The sequence below is a fragment of the Prionailurus bengalensis genome, chromosome E4, assembly GCF_016509475.1.
Source record: "Prionailurus bengalensis isolate Pbe53 chromosome E4, Fcat_Pben_1.1_paternal_pri, whole genome shotgun sequence".
Classification (NCBI taxonomy): domain Eukaryota; kingdom Metazoa; phylum Chordata; class Mammalia; order Carnivora; family Felidae; genus Prionailurus; species Prionailurus bengalensis.
In genome coordinates, this window is record NC_057360.1 from 27092008 (window position 1) to 27107925 (window position 15918).

General features: G+C 36.7%; 1 protein-coding gene across 1 annotated transcript in view; it reads right to left on the bottom strand.

Annotated features, from left to right (window-relative positions):
• The window catches only part of XPR1 (xenotropic and polytropic retrovirus receptor 1), a 218546-nt gene that overhangs the window by 72680 nt on the left and 129948 nt on the right, over positions 1-15918 (bottom strand). The window contains exons 3-4 of the mRNA XM_043568637.1: positions 11903-12004; positions 751-974 (exon numbers count right to left, since the gene is read on the bottom strand). Of these exons, the coding sequence (XP_043424572.1) occupies positions 751-974; positions 11903-12004 (326 nt within the window). The remainder of the gene's footprint in view (positions 1-750; positions 975-11902; positions 12005-15918) is intronic.

Consider the following 15918-nt stretch of genomic DNA (forward strand, 5'->3'; position numbering starts at 1 on the left):
TCACAGAGTCATATTGCAGTCTGCGGATAATAAAATTGGAAGGATTGTTAGTTGTAAATTGAAAAGTCAGTATCTTTTATAATATTATTAGTGTTAGTTTCAGGAAAGTTAACTGTCTAATTGCCTTTGTGGAAATTTTGCTATAGGTTTGGAGGAATATAAAGCTCTTACATAGCCAGCGGTGGTTAGGTAAACATATACAATTTCTTATTTCTATTCACCACTACCACAGATGCCTCTAAAAACAGGAAGCAAACCGTGAGTGAATATAGTGAATGTTGTACAAAAAGTTTTCAAAAACTGATCTTCAAAAACAGAAACTTTTCACAAATTTTTTTGATGTTTATTTTTGAGAAAGAGAGAGAGAGAGAGCAGAGCAGAGTGGGAGCGGGGGAGGGCAGAGAGAGAGGGAGACAGAATCTGAAGCAGGTTCCAGGCTCCGAGCTGTCAGCACAGAGCATGATGTGAGGCTCGAAAGCATGAATCATGAGATCATGACCTGAGCGGAAGTCAGACAGTTAACTAAGCCACCCAGGCGCCCCCAAAATAGAAACCTTGTTACACTATTTTGCTACCTTTGATATGTGGTTTTTAGCCAATTAGAACAACTGAAATCACATTAAGAACCTAAAAAATAATGACATGCTAAAGATTTCCCTTTTTGGATTGGCCCATTAGTATAGTTCAAGGTTAATTCCAAATTTCTCAATTATTTGAAGATTCCATTCTCCAGGGTAAAAACTGAAGTACCTGATAGTTCTGCAGCAGGATAAGACTGAGGTAGAACTCGCTGAAGGCCAGTTTAAGGTCTTTAATATTCCTATGTTGGACACGTTCCTCGTGGGACAAGTGGAAGACTGGCTTTCTGCGTTGTCGCAGTGTAGTAACGCCAGTGCTCTCTTTCTGTGCATCCAGTGATGACTGAAGCTCATTCTGAAGTGTAGCAAACCTGCGCTGAGCCTCCGCAAGCTTCTCTGTTAAAAAAAAGAAAGAAAGAAAAAAGAATTTCAAAACATCAAGATAAAAAAGCTGGTAAAGTTCTCACTGACTTCTGAATTTTTAGTATTTATGCCAGTTTGTTTCCCTAAAATTTCTAGGAAAAAAAATGTTACATGTAATATTTAGAACTGGATAGGAAAAAAATGTTTTGGTGTAACATTTCATCCTATCATTCTATCCCACGTTTCCCTCCCTGTAAAACCTCAAGTGTACCCTTTGTTTTTACAGATGAAGATACAGAATTTAAAAAGCCATGAAAAGTGAGAATGCAAAATGGTACAGCCACATTATAATCTGGAAAAGAGTTTATCCAGTCTCGAAAAGTTAAACATAGAGTTAGTTACCTTAAGATGCAGCAATTTCACTCCTAGGTATATACCCAAGAGAACTGAAAACATACGTTCACACAAAAACTTGTACATATACATGAATATGTATTCACAATAGTCAAAAAAACCTAGAAAAATAGTAAAAAAAAAAACACCCTAAATGTCCATTAACCAATGAAAGGATAAGTGAAACACACACACACACACACACACACACACACAGGAAATATTATTCAGTCATAAAAAAGAATGAAGTACTGATAGATGCTACAACACGAATGAAACTTGAAGAAACCATGGTAAGTTAAAGAAACCAGACACAAAATGCTACATGTTATCTTATTCCATTTATATGAAATGTCCAGAACAGGCAAACCTAGATACAGATTAGTGATTGCTAGGGTCTAGGGGGTTGGAAGAATGGGGAATGACTGCTAATGGGCATGGGGTCTTTTGGGGATGATGAACATGTTCTGGAATTATATAATGGTGATGGTTGTACAACCTCGTGAATATTCATGATTTGAATCTCTCTCCTCGGGAATAGCTCAGTCTCTTTTAATAGCTTATGTGAGTAGTCAGGCTTCCTTGGGATAATCTCCCATTCTTTTTTTTTTTTTTTAATGTTGATTTATTTTGAGATAGTACATGCACATATGTGTAAACAGAGGAGGGGCAGAGAGGGAGGGAGACATAGAATCTGAAGCAGGCTCCAGACTTCAAGCTGTCAGCACAGAGCCCGACATGGGGCTCAAACTCACGAACCACAAGATCCAGTGGTTCCAACTGAACCACCCAGGTGCCCCGATAATCTCCCGTTCTTAGTCAACTGATTTGGGACCTTGAATACAGCTGCAAAATCCCTTCAGAGCAACACCTAGATAGATGTTTGACTGAATAACTGGGGAAAGATAGAGAATACATGAGGAGGATGGAATCTCAGAGGCCTCCTTAGAATTATGCTATCTCTGGACTGATGCAAATTTCTAGAGACTCCAAATGCCACTTGGCCCAGCAGTCAAATGGAGATTTATAGTGTTCAGGTTTAACTCACAGTGGACCCAGTTGGTCCATGAACTCACACTATGATTACTTTCTCAGTTCTAGAATGTATAACTGAAATAGAAACATCAGGCCACTTGTACAAATCTCACATTGACTCTGACCCAGGGATAAGGGCCATTATTGTCGGAAGGACTAGTGGAAGTTCCAAGAACTTCTCCCTATCAAGATAATAATCAAGAAGCAAAAACACATCCCTAGGAGAACTCCAGAGCTTAGTGCCACAACCAGAGACTTGAAAGATACAGGGATGTTGATATCTATCGTTCCCCATTTAATTCATCTATTTAGTCTGTGCAGAAGTTGTATGGATCTTGAAGAATGTGGATCACAGCAAATGTAATCAAGTGCTCATTGTGATGTCAGCTGCCATTCTAGATGTGGTATCATCACTGGAGCAAATCAACACAGCCTCTAGCACCTGGTATGCAGCTATGCACCTAATAATGCAGCTTCTTATCTGGCAGCAGATGCCAGCATTGTCTGAGCCCCAGAAATGGCATCATTCCCCATAAGTACTGGTCAGCCACCTAGTGGCAGGTTGAATGCAACTGGATGCAGGGGGCAGATCTGTCCTCTCTGGAATAAATGTATTCTTGATATGGTTGTGCCTTCCCTGCTCATAACATTTCTGGCTAGCACCACTATTACCTGGAATGTCTTATCCATTTTCATGGTATACTACACAGCTTTGTTTCTGATCAAAAAACTCATTTCACAGCAAAGGTAGTAAAACAATAAGCATATCCATGGAATATAATGGTCCTACCACATACCCAGAAATTGCTAGCTCAAAGAAAGACTTAAAATGAGAGACAAAACTCTTGAAGAATAGGGTTCTGCCTTATAGCATTATATTGGTGTTTTCGCAAACACAGTCAAAATACAGAGTCTACGAATCAAGGAATGGAAGTGGAGTGGCTCCTTTCACTACTGTACTAAAAATTCACTCACCCAATTTTTGCTTCCCAATCTGCAACTTGAGCTCTGCCTATTGGTTAGTTCTCAAGAAGAAATGCTTCTTTCAGAGGAATACAACAACAATTACACTGAATTGGAAGATGAGAAACACCTGGCCATTTGGGGCTCATCATACTACTGAACCAGTAGGCAAAGAAGTTGTTTACTGATTAGTGATTGATCCCAATGACCAAGGGGAAAGTGAATTGTTGATATACAATAGGAGCAGGGAGGACTGTGTCCATAACCCAGGAGACTCTTTGGAATATATCCTAGTATTTCCATGACAAGTAATAAAAATTAATGGGAAGCCGCAGACATCAAAGAAAAGAATTATTGACGATTCAGACCCATTAGGAATTGAAGTCTGGGTCATTCTATCCACTAAAGAACCCTAGTCAGTTGGGCTTCTGGCTGAGGGCAAAGGGTAGCGGAAAAGGCAAAATCATAGATACAAACTATGGCCTCTTGACTTCACGCTCTTTTACATAGTTTGTATTTTCCTCTTTTTGTTGCAATCTGGTTAACTTCATAGAGCTTCAGCTCTATGTTCAAGTGTATAAATTCTCTTTTAAAAAATTTTTTTTTTAACATTTTTTTTTTTTTAAGAGGCAGAGAGAGAGCATGACCAGGGGAAGGGCAGAGAGAGAGGGAGTCACAGAATCTGAAGCAGGCTTCAAGCTCTGAGCTGTCAGCACACAACCTGACACGGGGCTCGAACTCATAAGCAGTGAGATCATGACCTGAGCTGAAGTCGGACGCTTAACCGACTGAGCCATCCAGGCGCTCCTATAAATTCTCTCTTAATCTCTACCTAATTTACAGGTTTAACTGGTTAAGATATTAAGTTCAGTGATTATATTTTAATTATTAAAAGTTCTAATTGGTTATTTTAAAAAGTCAATTTTGATCGTTTCTTCTTTGTTCATGGTTTTGATATTCTTCTATGTCTTTAGCCATACTAAGCATATTGTTTTACTTTGTATCTAATTAATTTTGCATATTTTATGCAGCATCTTACTGTTTTGTAGTTCAGAGGTTTTCAGGATTTCTTCCTAATCATCCATATTGTAAGAAAAAGAACTATTTACCTATTTTCAAATCTCCAACTGAAAAGGCAAAATGAATCTCAAATTTCTTATTAAAGCCAAGCATTTCCACTGCAAAGTTGTTTATCTTATTATCCTTCTGATCAAAAACAATATAGAACTTTTTGGTTCTTTCTTGGTTCACTGTGCACTTAATGATTCAGTAATTTTTTCGTGATGCTTCTGGATCAAAAGATACATATAACACTTCTGTTTTATTAACAACTTAAATATTTATGCCCTAACCAGTTAAAAGCCATACAAAAAAACAGTATACACAAACACATACACAATATATAATGAAAGAATGTGAGACAAGGTCAACTATAAATTACTTTGTTGATTAAAAAGCTTAGGTAACTTGTAAGACCCAAAAGCCAGAAAATCGTAAGTATATGAATGATCAACTTTTACTGTTAAAAGACTGATATATGAATTTGCTATCTGTTTACCATCCTTAGCCACAAATGTCAATACATAAATTTTTGTAATTATTTACATCTTTCATCATATGGATATTAAAAATGAAAGTAGTCCAAAAAGTGGAAAGAAAGAAGAACTATTACTTCCTGCATGCCAGCAATGTCATGAAACAAATGCCTCCCCATCTGGCAAACTCCTCACTCATTTTATAAGGCTAACCTCAAATATTATTTTCTACGTAAAGTCTTTCTTGCCTAACAACTCTCAGCTACAACTTGAAACTCCCTCTACAGGGCTCTCATTAGACCACAAACATGCATACAAAGCACACTGAACATATAATTCTTTGTTCATATGTTTGTTTCATTAACCGTGAGCTCTCTAAGGCCAATGCTTCTCTCTTGAGAGCAAAAAAAATCTTCATGTTTTAATGGTGAGCAATTTTCTAATACCTTTTTCAGATATACTTTACACAGCATAGAATTCACCGATGGTAAGCATAGTTTGGTGATTTTTAGTAAATCTGTGGAGTTGTGCAATCATCAACACCATTCAATTTTAGAACATTTCCAACATCCCATACACTTCTGTCATGGCCACTGGCTGTCATTCCTCATTCCCACCCCTAGCCCCAAGTAACCACTGATCTGCTTTCTGTTTCTATAAACTTGCCTTTTCTGGACACTTTTATAAAGGAATCATAACGATGTGTTGTCTTTTGCATCTGTCTGGATTCTTAACATAATGACTTTGATGTTCATCCACAGCAGTTTGTTCTTTTTATTGCTGAATTATACTTTGTTGGGTGGATATACCACATTTTGTTTAAATATGCATGTTGATGGACAATTGTTTCTATTTTTTTACTATATAAATTATGCTATTAATATTCACATATAAATTTTTGTGTGGACTATCATCATCATCTTTATATTATAAGAGCTTGCAGACAGTAGGCTCAATCAATGTTTGTTGACTGAGTGAATGAATGAATATGTAGGAAAAACTCTCTAGTAATCCAAGTGCCTATAGAGAAATAGAGGAATAATAAATGCCAGGGGTATTTTGCTAGTTTTTGAACAGTGATTCTCTTCCTTAAGGGGAAAGCTATCTGGAAGAGCACATAAAGGAAAATCCTTGTTTGGAAGTAGGGGAGTATAAAGCATATTTCAAAAAAGAATTCAGTATTGCCATAGTTACAGTGTTATACTTAGAAAAAGGGTTTAATACTTATCAATAGGTTTAAAAAGGATGAGAAACGCTGCTTTTGACAAGTGTCCAAATCTATTTTTCAATGACACCACAGTTTTCTAGAGTCAGAGCTCCAAAAAGTTCAAATATATGGGACAGCACAGAATTTGGGAAAAGGTATATATGTACACAAAAATGTACTTTGGCCTATGAATTAAACTCTACAAATATACTTAAAAAATAAAAATGAATATTTCTAAGTAATTTCATAAATACTGATAAAAATAGCCTATCTTGGCAATAAATTCCAATCTCTACACATTCCAGTAAATCCAGTGACTGAATGAGAACAGATTATTTTAAGAATACATGCTGAATGCCATAAGCTCTCAGATAATAAAATATTTCATAAAAATTTCCAATAACCATTCAAAACTTTCAAAGCACCTATATGTCCCTTAAATACATTAGGGACATCAGGGTTAACGAGATCTTATTTTTATTTATTTATTTATTTGTTTATTTATTTTGAAAGATACAGAGTACAGAGTACATCTGAGCTGTCAGAGCAGAGTCCAATGTGGGCTTGATTTCACGAACCATGAGATCATGACTTGAGGTGAAATCAAGAGTTGGACGCTCAACGGACTGAGCTACCCAGGGACCCCAACAAGGTATTTTTTTTAGTTTTCACCAGATTTATATATATTTTACTTTTAGAGAAAAGTTATTTCAGAACTATAAACTATCTTAAGAATAACAAAGCTATTATAGTTATGCAACTCAAGAATAATTGTTGATAAAACAACGTTAGTGTTTTAGAATACTTTGATTTTTTTGTATACTTATCTTGCAATGTTATAATCTTGCTAATTCAATTTATGGATGTCAGTATTATTTGAAATACAAAATTTGTAAGACAGCTGACCCATCCTAGATGATTCAGGGTAGTTAATTGTTATATTACGTGACATTTTTGTGCTTTTATCTGGAATTCTTATTACCTGAGATTGTTACACCTCAAATACTGAAGTCTAAAATTTCCATGTGTGGGTAAAACAACTCCAGCCTCAGCAGACTATCTGTTATACTCCTCAATCCCAAATATGTCATGTACTTTGATTTCACAATGCATCTGGATAGATGTTTCCCTGGAACACTGCACTCCAACTCCTCTCTGACTGTTATCCTCAATATGCTACTCCAAGAGCATGTGGAGATGCCTACGCATTTTCAAGGATGCAATTTAAATTTTACTTCTTGTGTAGGCTTTTCCTCAATCCCTCTCTTTTCCTCTAAGCAAAGTCAATGGTTCTTCATGTCACTTTCCACAGTACTTTGCAAAATTTGAAAATACCAAGTATCATATTGTACATAAAATAAATAGTACAGTTGACCAATACACACAATAGCTATTCTACCATTCCATTCAACTATTTCTTTTCATGTATTTTTTAATTTTTATTTTAAAGTTTATTTATTTTCAGAGAGACAGAGACAGCATGAGTGGTGGAGGGGCAGAGAGAGAGGGAGAGCAAGAATCCCAAGCAGGTTCCACGCTGCCAGCGCTGAGTCCGATGCAGGGCTTGAACTCACGAAACCATGAGATCATGACCTGAGGTGAAATCAAGAGTCAGATGCTTAACGGACTGAGCTACCCAGGTGCCCATATATATTTTTTAAATACCCGAGATGACCCCTCGTATTTTAATTCCCTGACCCATGTGTAGAGTTGCAACCCACAGTTTAAAAAAAACATTACTTTTGATGACAGTCGGCTTTTTTATTAAGATGCCATCTGGCAACTGTGTTACTCCATGACCATGGACATTGCCCATCTTCTCAGTCTTAGAAAGAAAGAAATGATATGACAGAAGAGAAGGACAGTGGATATGTGGATAGTACATAAATAATTTCCAACTTCTCCCCACCTCCCCATTCTTTAATAACTCTGAAGTAAATGATTCTGTTGAAATGAACTCAAGAGAATCATGATGTAGGAAAAAATAATAGGACAATGGGAATTTTAAACAATATCACAGACCCATGATCACGCTAATTAATATATACTTAATCCATGTCTTTATACATGTGCAAGCAAACACATACACACATATCAGTCATTAAGCCATAATTTAGCTATGTGGGTACTAGATACATATGATCACTTGTAAAATGAATATTTACTATTTCAGTGAAAGAGATACTTATGTTTTATTACACACATTCAGTGGCATAATAATATACAATGCTTCAAATTCAGTAAGAATAAAGAAAAATAGACATAATAGGATTACAGGAATAACTGTAATAGGAATAGTTCTGAGTAACTATTATCCAATTGGTCTTGCATATATATGAAGCCTGAAAATATTCTATAGCCAAGAAATAAATCTGTTTCTAATGCCATAATTTTCATACTTCTGAATAACACTACTGTAATTTCATTCCTTCCCTCCTACCTTTCCCACTTCCCTCCCTCTTTTTTGGTAAAGAACAGAAAAGCTCACAAAATTGCTGTGAATTCAGAATAATTGAAGCCAAAAATTTAGGACAGGTCAGAAAAAACAGACTGTTTAGAAACAAAGGAAGAAGCCCTTAGCTATTTAAAAGATTCCAACTGGGGCGCCTGGGTAGCTCAATAGGTTAAGTGTCTGACTCTTGATTTCGGCTCAGGTCATGATTTCATGGTTTCGTGAGTTCAAGCCCTGTGTTGAGCTCTGAGCCGACAGGTGGAGCCTGCTTGGGATGCTCTCTCTCTCTCCTCCCCCTCACCCCCTCCACCCCCCTGGGTCTTATAGCACTCTCTCTCAAAATAAATATTTTTTAAAAAGGCTTGCCTGTTTTAATAATGGAATATTAAAAGCAACAGACACATTCTAACATTTTGTTTTTATGTAGGCACATAAAAACATGGCTTGGAAGGTAAGTACTTTGAATGGAGAGAGAAAGCAAACTGGTTCAAAGAGAAAGGTATTGTAACATGAAGTCATTAATATTACCAATGGAAAAGGATATTACTGATCACCACAAAAAAAGATCTCTGACACTATCGCCTCTAGAATTGATGCCATTTTTAGTACTAAAAGAGACTTGGAGATTCAGTAATTAGTAATGTTATCACCAAAAAGGAGCCTTCCTTTAAAAAAACTTCCCTCTCCTCCCACGGTCTAAAAGATTTTATATATTAATATAAATAAAATAAAGAGCAATACAATGACTTACATGACTGACATCAAACTATTGTCAATTGTTTCTAACTCATTACATGTGGAACCCTAGAGGACTGGGAATGAATTTGCTCATCTTACAACAAGGTACATAGAGGCCTGAGAAGGTTAAATGGTAAACTTCTTCTAAAAAAATAGTAAGGTTTAGAAATCCAAAACATAAACTGGTAGGTAACAGAACTGGTATGAAAATAAATATGTACATTTTAGTAGTATTCATTCTATGTTTTGTTTGGCTTTTATAGCATTTTTTGGGGGGTACTTAAAAGCTTCAGTCAAGACTATATCTCACTTGAAAGTGACCATTATTAGCTGACTATTAAATAATCTGTGAGATATAAGTGGTGGAGGCAGGTTTATACGCTAAACTCATCCCTGTTATTTTAGTTATTTATAGTTTTTCTGTGTCCTAGTCTCTGAGGATTGCTGTCTATAAGATAATCTGCCACAGAGCAGGTGGCTAAATAGGGAGGAAAATGATACTGTCTAGAACAAGTGCCAAATTCTATTTCTGTCAATCATGTCTTCATATTACCCATCACTTCCTGACCTGGCAAAAAGTCAGTCTGAAGACTATCAATTTGTACCTCCTCTGTGGTGACATCAAGAGACATGCCCTACTGGTCCTGCCAACACACTAGGAAAAAGGAAGTCATTTAATCATAGCCTCCAAACTTTCAATAGCAGAAAGCCTAAAATTATTTTTGAAAAATAATGAAATTTAAGATACCATTTTTCAAACTAGGGTTGTAACTCAATATGGGGTCATAAAAGCAATTGTGTGGATCATAAATTGGCATATTATAAGTCAAAGAGAAATAATTATAGAAAACAATATATACTACACATAGTAAGGATATTATTCCATGAAAAAATATTAATTATTTAAATATACTGCATATACACACATATATAGATGCATACAAACATACATAAAATACACATATCTGACTAGGTGTGATGGGTCACATGTGTATACAGTTTTTACTACAACTTAACATATAGTATGTATCTCTTATTAACAGTAGATATTTTTTTTTCTTGTATACCAATAAGCATTATCTACTCTTTGTGATCTCAATAATCCACATAGAACTGGGCTCAGAGATCTTTCCAAAAAAAATCACAGAAAAAAAAAAAGCTAATCAACTTGACCTTTATATTTTTAATTTACAGGCATAGGTTATATCCTATAGCCTTTTCTCAGTCTAAACACTCTTTCCCTGCAAATGCCTTCCTCTTAGCTTCCTCTTCCTCATTCTTCATTACATGGCTGCCCTCTCCTTCTCTGTCTACACTGCTAGTTCCTCTTTCACTCCTACTCCTAATTATGGAAATTATCTCTGTTCTTGCACATTGCAATTGTTCTGTACATTTTCCCCTTGTTGAAAATCTATCCACTGCACAGTTTCAAATAATATTGCTATTTTGTCTCTGCATTCTAGGTACTTACAGTGTAGTGCAAAGGACATGCTATGCCCTTTAATGGCTCTGTGTCTCTGCATAAACTGCTCTCTTTGCCTAGGAAGTCTAGCCGTAAGGGAGAGGTGAGGAGAACTAAGGCATTTGCTTCCTTTTTTGTTTCTTTTTTGCTAAAAGGCAGTGACTTGCTAAGGAGATTAAACCAGTTAAAAGGAAAATCATAGAATTTATTTACTAATTCTTAGAAGAATTTAAGACAATGGAGTTGGGTCCAGAAAAACATTTTGGAGCATGGAAAAGGGCACTGATTAGGACCTGTGGGTAGCTTTGAGGACACAGTTAAGAATGTAACAGTGAATTTACACTGGTTAAAACTTGTTCTGGTATGTGATTTCTTTCCCCCAGCTATCCTAAGCACCCAGGGAATAGGCATGGAGAAGGAAAGGCTGGATTGGCTCACAGTTGGAATTTTGCTAGGCAGAAGCAGTACAAAGCAATGAGGGTAAAAGGATTTAAAAAGCGCAAGGGACAAAACGGTTAAGATGACTAACAGAGGGAAGTAATTCTGGGAGGGGTCTTGTCAACTGGAATAGATGAAGGAGTCAAGAAACTTGAGCTCTGTGAGACAGAAAAACAGAAGTTAAAGGACTAGGGGAGTAAACATATATAAAAAACAGAATTTTAAAGGGTCAGATATAAATAAATAGAAGTTCTAGTATTTCCTCCTCAACTCCAATAGCATCTTGTAGATGCCACTCTGGAGACAATGCTCTAGAGAGATAGAAATGAGTATTCCATACAATGGAAAGACAAAAGGAATGTAATTAATAAGCAGGAACTGCTTATTTGGCTTATTTAGCTGTAATTTAGCTTTGAGATGATAAAATCAAATTTCTGAGTCTTTAAAGCTTTAGCCTGGACTTGAGCGAAGCTCTACAAAGTACTGGTTCACAAGGAGGTTCCCAAATCCTTGCAACTGCAAAAGAATCTAGGCAATGACCATATTAGGCTTAAATACTGAAGCACCAGATGCATTCCTACCTTAGCTATAGAAAACATCCCTAAATGCAGTATAGGAAGGAAAACAAGCCACCATTTTAAAATAATGATCAGAAGGTTAAATAAACAATGACATGCAGAGTTTCTCTTTCTGTAACAGCAGAAATTCTATTGTATGTTGTACCAAAAAACTACTCACCTGAATAAAATGTGTTGATTTTGGCAAGTTCCTTTTCACAGGTTTGGAAAAATTTTTCTTCAAACTTGGCAAAATACCTCTTTACTGTGTCCTCATCTGTAACTGAAAGCAAGGAAAACATTTAAATTTAATGACCAAAGGTCAATTAAGAAAGCTAGGGAAAGGGTGCCTGGGTAGCTCAGCTGGCTAAGCATCTGACTCTTGATTTCAGCTCATATCTTGATCTCAGGGTCATGAGTTTAAGCCCCTCACTGGACTCCATGTTGGGCGTGAAGCCTATTGGGAAAACACAAACACAAAAACCAAAACAAAAACCAGGCACCTGGGTGACTCAGTCGGTTAAGCGTCTGACTCTTGATTTCAGCACAGGTTATGATCCCAAGGTCCCTGGGATTGAGCCCCGAGTTGGGCTCTGCCCTAGCAGGGAACAGAGTCTGCTTGGGATTCTCTCTCCCTCTCTCTCTCTGCCCCTCCCCCACTTGTATAAGCTCTGTCTCTCTTGGTTTTGGCTCAGGTCATGGTCTCACAGTTTCATGAGTTTGAACCCTGCATCAGGCTCCACGCTGGCACTATGGAGCCTGCTTGGGATTCTTTCTCTCTCCCTCACTCTCTGCTCCTTCCCCACTTGCGCTGTCTCCGTCTCTCTCAAAATAAATAAATAAACTTTAACACATAAATAAACTTAAAAAAATACATTAGGGAAATAAAATTTAAACTTACTACTTTCTTAGTATTCAAAATGACAACAATGAATTGTGAACCATATTAAGAAAAGACTACTAAAAGGCCTCTTTATAGGAATGCAGCCATTTTTTAACTGGATGAGACTCTCAATCTCCACTATGATAAATTTACAGTGGTGGAGAAAATAAGTGTTCTAAGACTTGGGGACAGGAAGACACTACTGGAGACAAAGGTGATCAAGGAAGAGTCAAGGTGTTGGGAGTTGAAAATGAATAGGATTCAGCAAAAGTAAATATTTCAGGGAATAAAAAAAGGAACAAAAATGAAGACATGAATATGTAATATGTTCCTGGAAAAAAAAAATGAATCAATTGTTCCTACTATATTAAATTGCTATCAACTCATTTTCACTTAGCTGCACCAGCATAGAAAAATGTAGACTGATGGTTATAAATTAGATATTTTAAGGCTACAGATGCTGGGTATGAACATAAGTGGGTTGAGCAAATGGGTGACTGTGCAAGTATAGTGATAAATGGCAACAGACATCTTCAGGATAAGGAGTGGTATGCATTCTGGCAAGTGAGAGCATATGTCCATCTAGCTAGTTGCTGCCCTGTGGCAATAGGTGGTTAAGGTTGTCAGATCTTCCAATTTTCAGAAGTCATAAATCTAGATATTTTAAAAACACAGTATAGGCCAATCAATATATGTCTCTGCAGGCTGGATCCACTTTGTGAGTTCTATCATATAGCTATTAATTTACTGAACATCGTAAGTACAGACATATGTAGCTTCAGGAAACCCACCTCCCCAAGCCTAAATGGGTATGTTTCTTGCCCAAGTGAGATTTGACTAGACTCCAGATGCTAATTATAATACAGAACTATCCTATTTCTGGATCTCTCGGGCATCCTAAGCTTAAAATGTCTAGGAAAAAGTATAGATTCTTTTATGTCCCTCAGATGTTTCAAATCTTAGTGCAATCCCCAAAACCCTTAAACAATTCAACTATCCAGGAATAAGAGAAAATGGTATTTCCTTGAGTAATATGCAACACCTACATATATACTATTTCTTTGTATCAGAGATACTTTAAACAAAAACAAAAGTTTAAAGTGAAGTTGTAGAGGTGCCAGAGTGGTTCAGTCAGTTAAGCATCCGACTTCAACTCAAGTCATGGTCTCGCAGTTCTTGAGTTCAAACTCTGCATCAGGCTCTGTGCTGACAGCTCAGAGCCTGGAGACTGCTTCAGATTCTGTGTCTCCCTCTTTCCCTGCCCCTCTCGCACGCTGTCTCTCTCAAAAATAAATATTAAAAAATTTTTTTAATTAAAAAAAAAATGAAGTTCTAATAAGCATGTCAAATCTATTCATTTAATTTGAGTAATGCAAATGTGAAAAAAAATACCACTACACAAAACCTTGAGTTTTATTTGTATATCTACTTCTTTATTTCTTATGCTTTAGAACTTAATAGATAATGCAGGATTCTACCGATTTTGCAGAGAAGAAAGGATGGCCACTCTTAACTTCCTCATGTAAGCTCAGTAATTTAGGTACACTAAAGGCTATAGCTGCCCAAGGCCACTGAGAATTATTTTTTCAAAGTATAAAGCAGGTCAAAGCTTTCTTTTAAGGTGACCTTGAGTTAGAGATGATCCATGGTAACAGATGCTACTCTTATAATAACATCTAGCTGTAGCTGATTTAAAATAAGAGTTAATTACCTATTTTCTTTTCATTTTTATTTTATTCTTCATTGTATTGTTAGGAAAGAAAACCTAAAACCAAAATATGGGCTTGGTCATACTTACTTTGTTTCCCTATTAACAGAGAGCTTTCATTAACACACATTAACATGAGATGATGGAAATAAAGTTGTTCACCAAAGCGATTTAAATATAGCTTGTTTTAAAAATAATTTTAGGGGCGCCTGGGTGGCACAGTCCGTTAAGCGTCTGACTTCAGCCAGGTCATGATCTCGTGGTCCGTGAGTTCGAGCCCCGCGTCGGGCTCTGGGCTTGATGGCTCAGAGCCTGGAGCCTGTTTCTGATTCTGTGTCTCCCTCTCTCTCTGCCCCTCCCCCGTTCATGCTCTGTCTCTCTCTGTCCCAAAAATAAATAAAACGTTGAAAAAAATAATAATTTTAACATACTAATATTTATATAGAGGTTGCATATTCAGCAACATCAACTATTTAAAATATTACCAAGAACAAAGAAACCAAAAAACCTAAATAAGCCTCTGAGAAACTAAAACATAATAAATTTTATGTATTAAAGTACGTAACATTCTACTCATGAATCAATCTCATATGAATTCTTCATTTCCTCAACTAGGGACTGTTTTATCTAAAATACCAGCAGTCTCTGGGGCGCCTGGGTGGCGCAGTCGGTTAAGCGTCCGACTTCAGCCAGGTCACGATCTCGCGGTCCGTGAGTTCGAGCCCCGCGTCAGGCTCTGGGCTGATGGCTCGGAGCCTGGAGCCTGTTTCCGATTCTGTGTCTCCCTCTCTCTCTGCCCCTCCCCCGTTCATGCTCTGTTTCTCTCTGTCCCAAAGATAAATAAACGTTGGGAAAAAAAAAATTAAATAAATAAATAAATAAATAAAATAAAATACCAGCAGTCTCTTATGTAGATTTCTGGTTCCCATATAACTTAATGCCCACAAATTACAAGAGGGTAAGACAAGCTTACAGCACTAAAAAGTAATAGCAAAAAAGAGAGAAAAGTAATAGCAAAAAGAGGGAAGCATTATACATAAAAATAGATTTGCATATACAGATACTTTCCATTTTTGAAAGTTCAAGTTACACCACTTTACTTTTACATAAAAAGACATAACATCAGTACCTGTTTTTGCTAACTGAAAAGAAACCTGAAGAGGATTTCTGCTTTTACAAAAAAAAAATGTTTTTTAAAGTTTTCAGCATTTGTTTTGCAGCAGGCCATTACAAAGGCAGCCAGCACCCTGGGCAGTGAGAGTGACCCCACAAAGCACCTTCCCCGAGAACTGCACTCAGTATCTCAGCATCAAGCCACCATAGCTTTGAACCATGTCAGTGAGCATCTGTGCCTTATCTTGATTTATTTTGTGCATCTGTGACCAAAGTATATCCTAAGGTATCAGAAAAGCATAAGAGAAGATATTTTGGGGGCCTGGGAACACTAAAAATTGTTTCTATATAAATTAATGGTAACAGTATCTTCACTATACATCATTTTGGCTTATGAAAGGTTTCATAGGAACAGTCTATTTTGGGGGAAACTTGTACACAGAGATTTAAGATTAAGATAAAGGGAGCGTCAAATCAGTGGAAAGAATGGACT